This window comes from Asterias rubens, chromosome 3, assembly GCF_902459465.1.
Source record: "Asterias rubens chromosome 3, eAstRub1.3, whole genome shotgun sequence".
In the NCBI taxonomy this organism is placed as follows: Eukaryota; Metazoa; Echinodermata; class Asteroidea; order Forcipulatida; family Asteriidae; genus Asterias; species Asterias rubens.
Window position 1 is genome coordinate 1161455 of NC_047064.1, and position 12124 is coordinate 1173578.

General features: G+C 39.0%; 1 protein-coding gene across 1 annotated transcript in view; it reads left to right on the forward strand.

Annotated features, from left to right (window-relative positions):
- Positions 1–12124, forward strand: part of LOC117288617 (cAMP-regulated phosphoprotein 21-like) — a 62588-nt gene that overhangs the window by 38742 nt on the left and 11722 nt on the right. The window contains exons 4-13 of the mRNA XM_033769539.1: positions 2657–2811; positions 3447–4125; positions 4899–5013; positions 5994–6138; positions 6843–6983; positions 8143–8248; positions 9560–9691; positions 10020–10066; positions 10396–10667; positions 11711–12025. Coding sequence (XP_033625430.1) covers positions 3499–4125; positions 4899–5013; positions 5994–6138; positions 6843–6983; positions 8143–8248; positions 9560–9691; positions 10020–10066; positions 10396–10667; positions 11711–12025 — 1900 coding nt within the window. The 5' untranslated portion in view covers positions 2657–2811; positions 3447–3498. The remainder of the gene's footprint in view (positions 1–2656; positions 2812–3446; positions 4126–4898; positions 5014–5993; positions 6139–6842; positions 6984–8142; positions 8249–9559; positions 9692–10019; positions 10067–10395; positions 10668–11710; positions 12026–12124) is intronic.

Genomic DNA, 12124 nt, shown 5'->3' on the forward strand with positions numbered 1-12124 from the left:
ACTCGTTTAAAGGTTGGCATTTAGCCATCGCACCAAGTCCCCGGTTTGTTAGCAGCTATATTGACGTCATTCCCCAGCATCTCTTATTTCGCTCCATGACCCATATGCAGAGTCTCTTACCTCATCGCTCCTTGGCATTAAAGGTCTGCGATGGCCACCGCTGTTGTTGGCGCTCTAACAAGCCTCCCTTTTACCTGGCTGACATTTTAATTTCATTATTCCGTTAACTGCGGGAAGTCGCGGAGTCCTTTGTTGTCTTTGCGCGCTCAGATTCTAATTGGCCTGGACGCAAATGGAGAGTGGTTATGCTGGAACGGTGGGGTGCTAGCTGTTCTGAAACTACGTTGACCTTAAAACCGTAAATGTTAAATTCGATTGATATTGAACATCTTGACATTTATCGGAATGTATGGCTGGCTGCTTGTTTGGGGACAGACTACTGCGCTGGGACATTCTGGTGGCATTTCAAGGAAAGACTTTGTGTATGTTGACGCCTCTGGAAATTACATTAGCCGGGGTTGCAAAACCTTTTTTTAACGAGTGACGTTACTAGATTTATAAACCAATTTCTTTTAGTTTTGTATTACAAAAAAATAAATAATAATAATTACAATTTTTTAATTGTTATTAGAAAATTAATTTGGTATCTCTGGTTTGATGTGCCAGGGCTCTAACAACTAAGCCATTTAGCCCTTATGTTGCCGGTCTCCCTAAATAAAACATTTTGTTCAATTTATTTGGATTGATATAAATGATTTCACCAGAAGCATTTGATTGAGCTGCGTAGTATTTCCTTTTTTATTTTGAGTGTTTTGAATCTGTCAAAACAAGCAGGATTTTAATAGAGCTGGAGTAATTGGAGTTTACATGACTGTACAAAATAAATTAACAAACTATGCCTGCTGGCTGGTCTAAACAAAAAAAATCATGGTTGTATTTAAAGGCAGTGGACACTATTGGTAATTACTTAAAATAATTATTAGCATAAATCTTACTTGGTAACAAGTAATATGGGGAGCTGTTGATATTATAAAACATTGTTAGAAACAGCTCCCTGTGAAGTGAAGTAGTTTTTGAGAAAGAAGTAATGTTCCACGAAATCAAGCATCTGAAAGCACACAACTTCGTGTGACAAGGGTGTTTTTTTTCCCATTATTATATCGTCAAATTAAATAATTGATCAAAGGATGTCTAATTTCAAAGCTAATCTGTTTGTTTTTACCCTTTTAAATTTTGAAATGTTTAAGAATGAAAAAACATCATGCAGGAATTTTTTACCTATCCATTAGTAAGACCTCCACCACTGTAGTGATCTGCTCATTGCCACTTGCTTTGTCAAGAAATGTAAACTACATTCAACGTCAAAGACGGCCATGATGTTGATGGGAAACAGTCTTGTTATGACGTTGTTCATTCCATGATTTCAATGTGGTCTTCAGAACAGCGCTGCATGTCAAATTAGAAGGTTCTCTTAAACATTTTTAATACAATTGTTTTTAAACAATTATTTACTGGCATTTTGTCAATTTTACCAGCAGTCGAGAGTGTACTCTGAATTTGTTTCAAATAAGATTTACTCTTTTGGTTTAAAATTGTAAAGGTTTAGATGAGAGACAAGAAAATCAACCCAACTTTCGCCATAATAACCACTTTGAAAAAGTAAAGTTTCACCCTTGAGCAAGATATATTAAACAAAAATGTGCCCCTCCTCCTGGGCCCATTTTCATAGAGCTGCTTAAGCACAAAACTTTGCTTAAGCAAAAAAATCCTTGCTTAGTAAAATATATGTCAAGATATATGTGTAGTTTACATCTTTTTAGTTATATATCCGCTACCTTTATTAAATTCATTCCAAATCTGATTACAATATAATTAATTCAAAGTGCATTAATAGAACACCAGCACTAAACACTTTGATGCTGCCAAATTATTTAACCGCAAAGTTCCGATCTAGTGTAGTTATCCCTGTAGTGTGTGCTGTGAATTCACTGAGAAGAATCTTTATACACGCTAGATTTGCAGTATAAATAATGTACATACAATAGAGTACATGTACATTACATTATGTACCGTGCTCAATCCTTGTGAATTATGTTAAGTTGATTGTACATGTGCCTGCGAAGATGTGTTCTTAGATGTAAATGTAAGAAGTCTCGATCAACGGTACTGTCTCATCCCTAAGAGTGAATCCACTCTGGTTTATCATGCAATCTTTGCATACATGTACCGAGCCCTTCTTCTCTCCATCCATACTTAAATATGCACAGAGCAAATTTTCTATGTACATGTGATCCTATGTGTATTAGTCAGGTCTAAATTTCATATGATTTAGCAGTTTAACAGGGTGAAATAGCTGGGTGTGTGTTATGACTCCATGTAGATGGGTTATGATGATGTTGAAGACATGTATTTTCAGTCAGTCACTTGGGTCATATGATCTTGACCATCCCCCAAGATGGATGCCATGATACAAGGGCAATACCCTCCATATTCAACCACAGCATCATGCAGGTTACCAGTGTAATATGCCATTAATAATGTGTACTAGCTGCTGGTGCACGGCATGGAATATTAAGTATCGTCTGTGCGCTGTGTAAAGTGTAAAAAAACTCAGGCAGTTTGAATCTCAGTTTGGTTTTTATTTTTTTGTATGCAGTGGGAAGCCGTGTATGTCTACATCAGCATCTGATGAGAGACAAGCCAAGTTGAAATGCCACCGTGAGTTGTAAGCAAATACACCCATCAGCTGATGACCGTTGGATTGCTCAACTCCTCTTGGAGAAACCTGCAACAGTCTACACATCACAAAAGGTTATTATTTAGGAAACTTACAAAATAAGGAAGCATTTATAAATCATATGTTGTACACTTTTTGTCTTCACCATATTATTTGTAATATATTTTGGTTTGCAGTAGTAAGCATAGTAAATGAAAAACAGTTTGCAAGCAACAGTTATGTGCATATTCTTATCGTACAGACTGTATTTTAATCTGCTGAGTGCTGGGAGTGTTCTCAAGAATATTCTGAAGTTTCAATATTTAAGCATGTTGATGCGTGTAAATGTACATATTCCAAAAATTTATGACCATAAAAACTTACTCTGTGAGAAGCACTGCGGCTGTTAATAATTAAAAAAACATATTCTGAGAGAGGATTTTTGCAGTAATATAGTTTGGATAATTCTTCAACCCAAAATATTTGTTCCTTCACGAATCATGGGGCCTTCTGTAACCTCGCCAAACGTGGATGGACTCAACGTTCTTATGAAAATACAGTTGCATTTTTTTCCCTCTGTTTTTCTCTGTGTATGCTGAAACTTTCAGACGTGTCTTTTATTGTTGTTTTCTTAATAATTTTGCTTATAATTAAACATTTCCTTGACCCTACCTTTTATAAGTGGATTTCATTAAGAACACGTTTTGTATTTATTTTCTTCTGTTTGCAGAAGCTGCACAATATTTTCTATGGAGTGGAAATATAATGCCTAATTGATCATCATGTCTGCTGCCAGCAGCTCAGACAAGAAACCTACTGTAACAAGTAAACCAAAAGTTGTCGATCCTAAGCCAGAAATCGACCCTAAGGAAGCAAAGTTGGATGCCAAGCCTGACATCAAAATAGAACTCCCAAAACCAGAGATAAAGATTCAGTGTGTTAAGCCCGAGATCAAGCGGCAAGACAGCAATGGAAACCGTAAAAACCCAACTCTTAAAAAAGATTCGTCGTTCGATTCTAAGAAGGATGGGGCTAAGGACGGTAAAGTCGGCGAGACAAAAAGAACTGATGGAAAGAAAGAGAGACCAGACTCTTTAAAACGAGACCCTAAGTTGGATTCCCCGAAAGGGAGGACGGAATCCATCAAGAAACATGACTGTAGTAAGAATGTTGGAAAGAAAGCGCTTATTGGAGGGCGGGGTAGGGGCACGGAAGGGCGTGCTGAAGGGGAAGGTATTCCCAGATTGCAGAGGCAGGCTAGTCAGGAAGAGCCGGAAGTAATCCCTGCCCCTGTACGTCGAAGGTCAAACCCGAGGTCAAAGTTGAGTCGGAGCCAACCAGTATCGGATGATTCGTCGCCACCACAGACCCCGGATTTACCACTTACTGAACAAGCCTTCATGAAACTTGTAAGTAGCCAAAAACACAGCTGTTGATTGTGCGAATGGAAAAAGAATTTAGGAAAGTGTGACAAATAAATTTTCCTCTAAAACATCTCTAAGGTATTCAATGTGTCTGAAGAGGTTTTAAATTAGTGGTTTAAACATACAGAGGCCTGGGTCCGTCTCCGGCTTTGGCTCCATTTCAATATTCGGAGCAGCGTGTATTTTGTACACAGTGGTTCAAACATCAGACATAGCCATAGCTGAGGGTTGGCAAAGACCCAGGACACCATCCAACTTCAATATGGCTGTGAAATTTGTGCAGTCTGTGCAATCATCAGAATGAAATAAACTGTCCACAGAATTTATTAATAAACACCTCAGTCTCTAAATTGGTGTAGCCTGGGTTTTGTCAGTACATATCTTTTGCAAATGATCTATTCATGAGATTTCTTGTTTGTCCATTGTAGCTTTTAAGGCTAAATATTCCTTTCTTGAAACAAAGCAATTTTGATTATTATGCAACAAGTGACATCACTTGTAAAATGTTTGCACTATTTTTCTGACCAGGGTCCAATTTCAAGAGCTGCTTAAGCACAAAAATAGCTAAGCACAACAAAATATGCTTATCAGAAAAGGGTTACCAGCCAAAGTGCACTGTACCATGGCACATGTGCAATTTGTGACTGATATCCTGCTAATTTTTGCAAAGCAGAAAGTTGCTAAACATAATTCACTGCTTAAGCAGCTTTATGAAATCGGGCCCTGATTATAATGGTTTTGTTGGTTTCTTTTTGCAGCCGCGTGTGGACCATTTTTCCAGACTGCCACACCAGCTGAGTGGTGACATACCTCCCAACAAACTGTATAAACAGCATAGCTATGAGGCTCGAAGTGAACCAGCACTGTCTAGAGGTAAATGTTGTATTACTTGTGACTTCAAAAGACAAGTCCAAATTAATGGCGTTGTCATCAAAAATGTTTTGATGACTTCCCATAGTGTTATATATAAGAACTAGAGAGCGCACGAGTGATGCTTCGTGCACAAACGCCACGGGACTGCAAGATGACAAGCGCGTTGTTCTGCACGCGCGTTGAATATGAAATACACGTTTGAGGTTTTTTTTATTGAACGCTCACGCGATGCTGTTTGTTCAACTTACAAAATGGCCGTACAAACACACGCTGTGAGATGCCAGTTTTGTCAACTTAGAAAATGGCCGCCTGCGCGCATGCCGGAGCGCGTATATAGGCCAGTGCGCCCTCTAGTTCTTATATATAACTCTATGTGACTTCCGAATCTATTTACTTTTTTGAACTGCCACTTTGTAAAAAAGACAAGGTTAGGTTTACAGGTAATAAATGTGCGAACAAATCTATTGGGGGCCCAACAAGGAACAATTGCCCAGGGTGGGACTTGAACCTGCGACCTCAGCATTAACGTGCCAGTGCTCTACCAACTGAGCTATCTAGCCCTTACGTTGGCAGTGTTCCTTTTTGGACAATATCTTTGTCGGAAGCCATTCAACCTGTAACTGTTGTATAGCCAGGGATCACACCCAAGTTTATGATACAATCTGGGTAAGAGAGAGAGAGAGAGAGAGAGAGAGATCATCTTAAGGGGATGCAACTTTATTGCTTCAAATGTTAGGTGTGTTTTTTAAAGACGAGCGGAGGACACTGCTCAGTACGCCATGAATCTCTCTGCTTCTTCTCAGAACCAACATTTTTTTCAAAAGGGATCCTAATCAAACGATTATTACCAATAAACCATTTCAGTTCTCAGTCTTATTCAGGGTTTTTACCCCAATCTAATTTCTTACCATATAATACACCAAACTGATTTTTATATCATATTCATCATCTTTTTCTGATTGATCTCATTTCTATTCCAGAACCAAGTCAAGAGAAGGAGTTATATATAGATTCCAGTGGTGTAGACTTACATCAATTCATCGTGGATACACTACAGAAACCTAATGATAGAACCATGCTGCTTAAATTAGAACAAGAACTTTGCAAATTTATTCAGAACCAAAAGTGAGTATTGCTGCCAAATGGTATTGACCCCTTGCATGCACGTCACACACGGCAACTGTGCCATGCTCACCATTTTGGTGGTCAACAGGTTTACGCATAAACGCCATGTCGCCTAAAATGCAAAGCGGCAACTGCGCCATGCTCACCATTTTGGTGGTCAACAGGTTTACGCATAAAACTGAAACTTCCTTCCTTGTCCTCTCTTCATTGGGTTCTTGGCTAGTACCTTTTTTGAGAGTTCTTTGCTTCACAACCAGAATAAGTGGAAGTGTCGTGGCCGAGCGGTTAAGAGCACCGAATTCAAACTCTGGTGTGTCTGATCAGCAGAGTGTGGGTTCGAATCCCCAACCGTGACACTTGTGTCCTTAAGCAAGACACATAGCCATTGCTTCGTCCTTTGGATGGGACATAAAGCTGTTGGTCCCATGTGTTGTGCAACACATGTAAAAGAACCCAGTGCACTAATCGAAAAGAGAAGTGGTTCACCCCGGTGTTCCTGGCTGTGGCTGCTGAATGCGCTTTAGTACCTTGTAAACCCTTATAAGGTACGACATAATTGGGTCTCAGAAATCATATCCTCCAATAACCTGTCTTTCTGTATAAATGTATATATACTAAGCGCCTTGAGTACCCTGTTGGTAGGTACATGCGCTATATAAGACTTTGTTATTATGAAACTATTGCCCACTTCTCTCTTCCCACAGAGAACATGTCCGTAAATTTCCACCAATGACGTCTTATCATCGTATGATAGTACATCGAGTAGCTGCTTACTTTGGACTGGAGCATAATGTCGACCAGGCCGGCAAATCTGTTATTGTAAATAAGACACAAAACACAAGAATGTAAGTACGACACTTTCAGTCAAAGATATTGAAAAAAAAAAAAAAAAAAAAAAAAACAACAACAACAACAACAACATTGGGGCTAGCTACATGTAGCTCAGTTGGTTGAGTGCCACCATACATAGGGCTAGATACTAGCTCAGTTGGTAGAGCGCTAGCACGTTAATCCAGAGGTTTTTGGTTCAAATTCTAGTAATATATTTTTTTTAACCCAATCTTTTATATCACAGCAAAAACACTAACTTTTATATTTTGTGTATATTTTTTCCCATGAAGCAAATTTTACCTTTTTCTGTTTTTGGGGGTTAAATTCAGGCATCTAAATGTAACAACCAATACTGTATTGAAGTTTTGATTTTTTAAATTATTTTTTCAAAAATTATTAACAATAAAGAAAAAAACCTAACACAAGGCCAAAGGGCCGTTCAAGGTGAAGGCTACAAGAAAAACCAAGACAATTTAAAGAGAGAGAATTTATATTTTCATAAACTGGGATTTTCTAAAATGGTGGAAAACAAGCCACAGGTAGGGAATTTACATAAGAATGTTCACTGTCATTTTCTTAGGGAAAAAAACACCCTTGAAAACGTCACTCTTATAATATTGAGTTTAAAGTATTGACATGATCTTTAAAATCGCTTCCGTGACATTTTCTCTCATGAGTCTGGAAAGCCTTTCCTCCTGCAAACAAAACAAGATAATTCTGAGTTGGCGTTCATCAGATGTTGACATCATCTGTAAGCTGTAATCTTTGGAATTATTCTCCAGACTCGCTAAGAGCTTTTTTATTTCTAAAAATGGAAACATTTAAGTTGAAATCCCAAAAGTCATCGTTCTATGATGGGGTAGAAAAGTTGATATATTGTACGATTATTGATCATCTTGTAGTTGTTTTTGACAAGTGATGGGCACTCCATGGTCTTTGCATCGTGAGGAGGTTACATCAACAATTCCGTTTGTGATATTTTGTAAAATACGGCCAAAACATTGTATTGAGGTTGTGTACAAAATTTGAGGTTGTGTCTTTAGCTGTGACTGTGGTTGGCTATGTCAAGCAGTGGTTATTGTTGTGGTTGTGGCTGTGGCTGTGGCTATGTCTATTGAGTATTGAATGTATTGTTATATGAAACAAAAATTGTTCTCCCTTTTGTGAAACTAGACCGGAGCAGAAGTTTCGAGAGCACATCAAAGAAGATTCTCAAGATGCTCAGGCTAAACGGATCTTAAAGAGAGACACGGCTAGCTTTGATGATAAAGATGATGAGGTACACATGAAAGTTCTTAAAGTTCAGATTGTTTTAATATTGACTTGAAGCACTTAAGAACGCCCAAACATTTGGAATCTAGCTTACTAAAGGTGGTTACCTAACTATTCTTCCACAAGAAACTGTCTTAAGCCCTTTTCACACGACAAAGTCAAACTAGGGTCCTTGGTCCCCGGTGCCAGTTGTCTTGACCAAGGACGTTAGTCAAACTCAAACAGGACCTTTCACACGGCGCAGAAACCAACGTCCCGTGTCTCAGAACATTCGTCTTTTGTGGTGCTAAAGGTCAACATTGTTCATCGCCATTTCACTGATATCCGCATCGCCAACGTATGTACCAATCATTTTTCTGCACTGTCGTGAATCGGCGGCCCCTAAAAAAGATTTTTGTTTTGGACGAAGAATGAACGTGTAGTTGAGTTGCTCGAACCATTCACTCATGCTCCGACCACCAATTCCAAACAGAAAATGTAACAATCGATTATAAACTGGGGAGTGCAGATTCTTACCGATGAATGTTGTCATAAATCTGGCACGCATTTTGTTGCACACTGAAGTTTTTTTATATAAATATGTTGTTCTATGCTCGATCATGAAACTTATCGAACGAATGCTACGTAGGCCTACTCCTAGAACTATGCTGGAATTTCAGGGAAAATCAAATTGATTTTCGAGAGTGAACTTTTTGAAACATGTCTCAACGATCTCATGCTAAACATTGAAAACTTGCTCTCTTGAAGGAGTCGTGCACACATTCTCATAAACATGCTCAAAGGTTTAACGTTATCGTACAACGGGGTCGAACATCTTGATTTTCTTGCACTATGTGTTTCTTCTTGCGCGCATGCGTAGTAGCTCCAGCCACACCAGGGTCCTTCGTTACGCAAGCAATGTCCATTCACACAGCACACACGGCCGATCGTGGTATAATTTTCACAACGTTGTGTTTTCAAGACGGAGGTCTGGACCTTTGTCTTAAAAAGACCAGGGACCCGTGCCTATTTAAGCAGAGGTACCTTTCACACAATGTGGATTAAACAACGTTGTGTTCTTAAGACCAAGGACCCCCTGCTTACTTTTCTCGTGTGAAAAGGCCTTTATACTCTCTCATCTTTGTACCTGTGTGTATTAGGTTGGAAAGGAGAATTATTTTAAGAAAATTATCTTTATAGGGTTGAAATGTCTGGCCATTAACTATTTGTTGCATTTATACCATAGGTCCTTTTGGTTGGTAAGCAGTTTGCAACAGCTAATTCTATTTTTTTCAAATTATCTCGAACTAACAGAAATATCTTAATTTTGTTTGTGAAGGAGAAGAGTTACTTGGAGAAACTTGAAGGTGGAGCAATGGGAGGACAGCTTAAAGACGACAAAAGGAGCAAATCTTATGAAGAGAGAGAAGAAGAATATGAAAGAGCAAGAGCAAGGATCTTCAATCAAGAAGTAAACTTCTTATTCCGATCTTTCAAAAACTAATAAATCGTCATTTTCAAGGAAATCGAGTTAGAAACTTTTTAGTGGTCTCACTGAGTTTATCATGCAGAGATGTACATTTTGAAATGCCGCTGAGAAATAAGCATGTATTCTATATACAGCGTTCTATGTTTATTTCCATAATGGTTACAGCGTCGCAGCAGAAAATGCACGGAAAAATAAATGTTGACAAGTGGATGCTTATTTCACCAAACAAATAACAAGGATCTATATATGAGCTATATAAAAGATGTTATTTGACAGTTTTCTTGATTGTTTTGTTGTTAATTGTTTGCAGTCTGGCTCGTCACAAGAAGGGACCATCATGATTGAGTCTCCAGTCAGGTAAATATAATTCCTTCTTTAATGCGATTAGTGTTTCATGGCTCGGGATCTCATTGAAAAAAAATTAAAAAGTCAAAACTTTAGTAGTTTATCTTACGATTAATTAAGTAATTTTACTATTATGTAAATCAATTATGTCTGTTTACAATTATGTAAATCAAGTATGTGAATTCACAGCTATGTAAACTAATTTTGTAAATCATGTAAAACTATTCTGTGTAGTTTTGGTAATGATACAATATGCAGATCTTGTTCCCTGACTTCACCTAATGACATATATCCCCATGCAGACAGCCTACATCGTTCCCTGTTTTGCTCTCATCCTGCAGACCAGTCAGAGGTCCGCTCGCACCCAGCAGTCGTCAAAACAGTGGAACCTCCGATGACTCCACCTACCTCTGGAAGCAAGATCGACCGTGGAGCAGCGTCGACTCTTCTAGTGGATCAGAAAGGCCCTCTATACCTGCCGTTACTAAAGCTAGTAGCTTCGCAGGTAGTAGCCTTGGAACTAAGATCCTGATGAGGAACGATAGTAGTGGGAGTAGTCGAAGCAGTGGCAGTCTTGGGAGTCGTGGAAGCCTCGGCAAACTACCAAGGGGAGGTAAGGTTCAACCTGTTCACTTTCAGATTCTACACCTTACTTTAACCTTGGGTACAAAACCCAATTGGGTATAACTGGGCTAACCTTATGTTCAATATAGCTAAAAGTAGAATTTTGGTGCAAATCCCAAGTGAGTAACATCAATCTAAATCATCCTAACTCACTTTGAAATGTTAAAATGCCTTGGGAGGTCATGAAAGTGTTTTCTAAATTCAGGTTAATACATTCCCCTACCAAACTGGGTATAAATCTTAAGTGGGCGACATCAATCTAGAGTTACCCAAAATGACGCACAAAATAAAAATCCGGAGAGAGGTTTAAAAGCTTTGTTTTCAATCTAGTGAATATATTAGATCCTCAAAACCTACCACCCATTGTGCCTGGGTACAAGTCCCTAGTGGGCAACCTCAAATTATTCATAAAGGAAGAAGCAAGTAGCAGCTTTATATTCAGTTAAGGTTAGCAAGGACCCCTTAAGGCGTTCCACCTGTTGCACCTGGGTATAAATCCCAAGTGGGCGACAACAATCCAGGACAATCCAAATGAATAGTCGGGTAAAGGGTTTAAAAGCTTTGTGCTCAGTCGGGTTAATAGCATTGATCCTATGTGTGAATCCACCCTTGACAACTGGGTACAAATGCCAAACTGAGCGACTCAAGACCGTGTTAACCCAGATACTTAAAATAAAATATAAGCCACAGGAAATTAGACATAATCCTTTAGGAATGATTGATGACAGACCCACTATAAGTAGGTTGTCAATTCCTTTGGAATTTCTATTGAATTCCGCGGAGACAACAAGGTGATGTTTTCTCCATTGTTCTGAAAGAGAATAGACGAAGCTAAAAGTAATTTGAATTCTTCTTGTCTCCTTTCTTGGGACGTTCACAAAGTACAAATGCCGTAAGTTCAACCCTAAATACTTACTGCTAAGTAGTCATGTAGATTGAAGAGTAAATTTCTATAAAATTTTAAGAGCTGTCCTTATTCTTGTAATTGATTATGATGAAGACTATTAAACAAATTTTGTGTTTTACCTGTAGATTCTGCTGAGCGAGGAGCCGCCAGTCCTAACGTCCGTCCATCCCCAACTTTCCAGTACCACCCATCTCTGGGTACTATAAGTCAGATTCAGCACTCTTACCCCTCCCCCTCGGTCTCCTACACCCAACCCTACCAGGGTACACAGGTCACATGGGCAGGCAATATGCCTAGCAACCAAGGGGTGCCACTCCTAGTGCAGTCCGGGTCACCACAGGGGACACCTCAGCCGGGAAGCATCAGTCAGCCGGTGTTGTTTGCTGCACCTAATATAGAGTCGGTTCCCCCTGGCAGTGTCTTAATCAACCCACAGACAGGTCAGTACAATGTGAATTAGCAGAATTCAAAGTTCTTTTTTATTAGGAGTGTGTTTTTGGCAAAACTTTGCAAATGCCCCTCACATCTTCAGGCCCTTT